Source organism: Dipteris shenzhenensis, chromosome 19, assembly GCF_047967505.1.
Source record: "Dipteris shenzhenensis isolate YYH24624 ecotype China chromosome 19, Dip_SZ_1.0, whole genome shotgun sequence".
In the NCBI taxonomy this organism is placed as follows: Eukaryota; Viridiplantae; Streptophyta; class Polypodiopsida; order Gleicheniales; family Dipteridaceae; genus Dipteris; species Dipteris shenzhenensis.
Window position 1 is genome coordinate 38,024,117 of NC_141614.1, and position 3,829 is coordinate 38,027,945.

Below are 3,829 nucleotides of genomic sequence, written 5' to 3' on the forward strand. Positions count from 1 at the left end.
GAGACGATGGCGATGGAGCGATGGAGCGAGCTGCAGGTGAGACGACGACGACGCGACAGAGGGAGCTGCAGGTTGGCGATGGCGATGGAGCGAGCTGCAGGTGAGACGACGACGACGACAGAGCGAGCTGGAGAGAAGCAAAGGAAGTTCAAAACGTGGCGGGCGATCATCAATGTGAGGCGGGCGATCATCAAAACGTTACGACGGGCGACGGCGTGAGAGAATAGAACGTAGATAGATGAAGGTGCGTCTCCCTCCTCTCACCACGTGCGTCTCCCTCCTCCCGCCACGTGCCTCTCCCTCCTCCCTCCTCCCTCCTTAATAGAATAGATAGACGAACAACCTCACAACATTTTGGGCTCAGAATTGATTAAGGTCATGTGATGTGCAGAAAAGCCACGCCCCACCTCAGATGGGTATATAGATAATTTCATTGACTTGACGGCCAAACATAAATGATATACACTAAAATTGGACGTGGAAACTTAAACTTCCAAGATGACAATGATGAGACTTAAAAGAGCATACGAAAAACTCATAAAGGATGACAATCGTAACAATTAAAAGATGTCAAACCATGTGACACAATACGCGGACTAATGGCCACGTGCAGTGCTCGAAGGACTGCGTGACGCATGTCCTTGCGGCCCTCCGAGTAACGAGGAGGTGATTGATTAAATGCGCAGAGGGGAAAGGGGCAACGCGTGTCTCACCTGGTGGCGTAGTCACCAATTTCACACGTGGTAATGCAGGACAGAGGACACGCAGGGACATCGGGAGGCGCGAGATTGCTGACGTGGTGGAAGGGCGATGGATGACCTGGCTTAAAGCCAGAACGTAGTGACAGACAGACAATAGAGAGAGACAGAGAGAGAGAGAGAGATAGAGAGAGAGAGATGGATCGAGATAGATAGAGAGAGAGAGCAGCCCTCAAATTTGAAGGGTGCCTTAGCCTTTCATTTTGAAGGGTAAAATCTTTCAAGCACTTCTTAAAAGAAGGGTGAAAAAATACATTTCCCTTCTTTTGAAACTCAATTTTTTTTTCACACTTCCTTCTTTGAAGGACAAAAAGAGAACTACTTTTCTTTTGCATGGTAATATGTTTATCACCCTTCACAACATTAAACTAAAAAGTCCAAAAAAGCACCATCATGTGAAAATAAGTCCAAGAGTGAACTAATAAATTTCAACATTAAACAAATAAGTCCAAAAACACCATCATGTGAAAATAAATACATCATGTATATAAAAAGTTTGATGTACAAAGAGTCATGATGCACAAAATTGGTTATAATGTAAACAAAAGGTCATATAAAAACCATGCAAAAGTGCTATACTAGGTTGCAATAAAGGCATTCCTTTCTTCATAGTGCCTTACCTAGAACTTGGGGATTTCAACATTAAACAAATAACTTAATAAGTCCAGAAAATCACCATCATGTGAAAATAAATACATCATGTATATAAAAAGTTTGATGTACAAAGAGTCTGATGTACAAAATTGGTTATAATATAGATAAAAGGTCATATTAAGACCATACCAAAGTGCTATACTAGGCTGCAATAAAGGCATTCCTTTCTTCATGGTGCCTCAGCTAGAACTTGAGGACGCCTTGCCTTCATATCTTTCCAAACATCAAAGATTAAGTTCCAATCCACTTCTTGTACCTGCTGAGGAGCTGAAAGTGAAACAAACATCAACATATCCAAAGTCTTTAATGACAAACAAGACCGATCATTACTTTTAATTCTGTTTTGCTTGGAGAAACCTCTCTCACAGCAAGCAGAGCTTGCTGGTAATACCACCACAATCTGCCATAACTTTTTGAGTGCAGGAAACATTTGTGACCACTCAATTTCTGAGCTACATTGCTCCCATGCATCCAACAACCCCTTTGAAGGATATGCCTCAGCAATACTAAGAACAAATTGCTGCAACTCACCTTCACAATGCTTGGATTGGATAAGTGGTGTACTCCCATTTCCAAACCTGATACAAAGTTGATCAAGATATTGCTTGACAGTGTGTCCCCGAATATCAAGATCTTTGGGATAGTTTTTTGGCGAAAACAGTTTGGCTGCATTGAACAAATGGTGATCATGAAACCGTTCATCAAAGGTAGAGACAAGTCTTCGAATGAAAGCTTGAGCAAACCAAATATTCTCCTCCATGCTGACCGGCCTAGTATTATCAAGCAAAGATGTATGCTGTAACACATGATGCTGCATTACTCCATCCTTATTCTTGTAAGATAAAATGCCATTTTGGACTGCTTTTAGAAATCCATTTAAATTTTTGGAATCTTGAGGAAATGAGGCATGCAGATATCGATTCTTCAAGATAGTTAACAACACATCAATCTCTCTCCCAATCATGGATATATCAACATTGTCCGCTTGAAATTTTACATTCAGCAGATCGACTTCTTTTAACACATCAGCTAAGAAGTGGACAATAAATAGAAGCTGAAAGTTCATTGCTCTCTTGTACATTGCTGGGTATTTTTGCTTCCAACATTCAAGCAGAACCGGCATTACCTTAACCAAACTAATTCAAAAAAACCAAAATACTGATTATAAGCTAGCTTGCATAAAGTAAAACTGTCATAACTTACTCAACCTAGAAAAATACATGAGCTCACATAAAAAGTAGATTTTAAAGAAATTACCTTTTCATAACAGCACCTCGAGATAACCATCTCACTCCATGAATCCTCAATAATTCATAATGTCTAGGGAAAAATTCCTCCATCAGTTTCTTCAATTCTTCCCTTCGCAAGGATGAGTCACCCACCCATTCTCGTACCTTATTTGCAAACTGATCCACGAGTTTACACTCACCAAAACACTCACATATATCTTTGACGACTAGGGCCTCTCTATGGGCTATGCAATGAACGCCCACAAGGTGTGGCACTTCCCTTCGCAGCATTGCAATCAAGCCACTATTTGCTCCAACCATTGCTGCTGCCCCATCTGACCCCATAGCTATCATTTTATTCAAAGGCAATTCCAACTCTTTCAACACATTTTGTAATCCTTCATACATGGTATGAGCTTTTCCATCTTTTACACCCACTAACTTGACAAATTTGGTTACAACAGGTCCATTTCCTCCTTTTATCAAGAAAGAGATGTACAAAATAAGATGTTTTTCATATCTGCGGTCTGTACTTTCATCTACCAATATTGAGTACACCGGGCTTTTTAGAATTTCTTCTTTGAGCTTTTCCCAATAAACCATATAAATGGCTGAAAGAAACTCCTTTCCCGTGGCTGGATTTATGTAAGTAGAATACTCACAAGACAAGGGCATATTCGGAGTCCTCATGTACATGTGGAACCTACACTCATCACCAAAAGCTTCTAAGGACATGTCTTTTTGAGTTGCGTATCAATACATGATTTGGATTATACTAATAATCCTTGATTTCTCACTATCAACTCGTAACTCAATATGCTTCTCAATGCTTATCATCTTGTCCTTCTCAATGAAAGCTTTGCGCTGCTTTGCTTGCTTGTGCGACTCGGAAGCATCATGGATAGCTAATGCTTGCTTTTGGACTGTTGTACTACCAAGCTTTGCATATGGATTATTCATGCTCATTTCCGTACAAATAGAGCATTTAACTCTCTCCCTCCCCTCCTCGTCAAACATTGAGTATGACCATGGATACAACAACTTCCATGTAGGAACAAAGGTGCGCAAATAAACTCTCTTTCTACCCCCATCTACTGCTGTACTTTCCCCATCTTCGAAGCCTTCCTCATGCACTCGTACACTTTGTGTAACTATGCCCATTTGCTCCAATAGACGTTGGCATTTATC

The 3,829-nt window shown here is 40.7% G+C and overlaps 1 protein-coding gene across 1 annotated transcript; it reads right to left on the bottom strand.

The window, feature by feature from the left end:
- Positions 1 to 1,581: 1,581 nt before the first annotated feature.
- Positions 1,582 to 3,316, bottom strand: LOC147890438 (uncharacterized). Its single transcript, XM_087390290.1, has 2 exons — positions 2,670 to 3,316; positions 1,582 to 2,548 (listed from the first exon to the last, which is right to left on the bottom strand). Exons 1-2 carry the CDS (start codon positions 3,314 to 3,316, stop codon positions 1,582 to 1,584), a joined length of 1,614 nt encoding a protein of 537 aa, XP_087246416.1.
- Between the last annotated feature and the right edge of the window lie 513 nt (positions 3,317 to 3,829).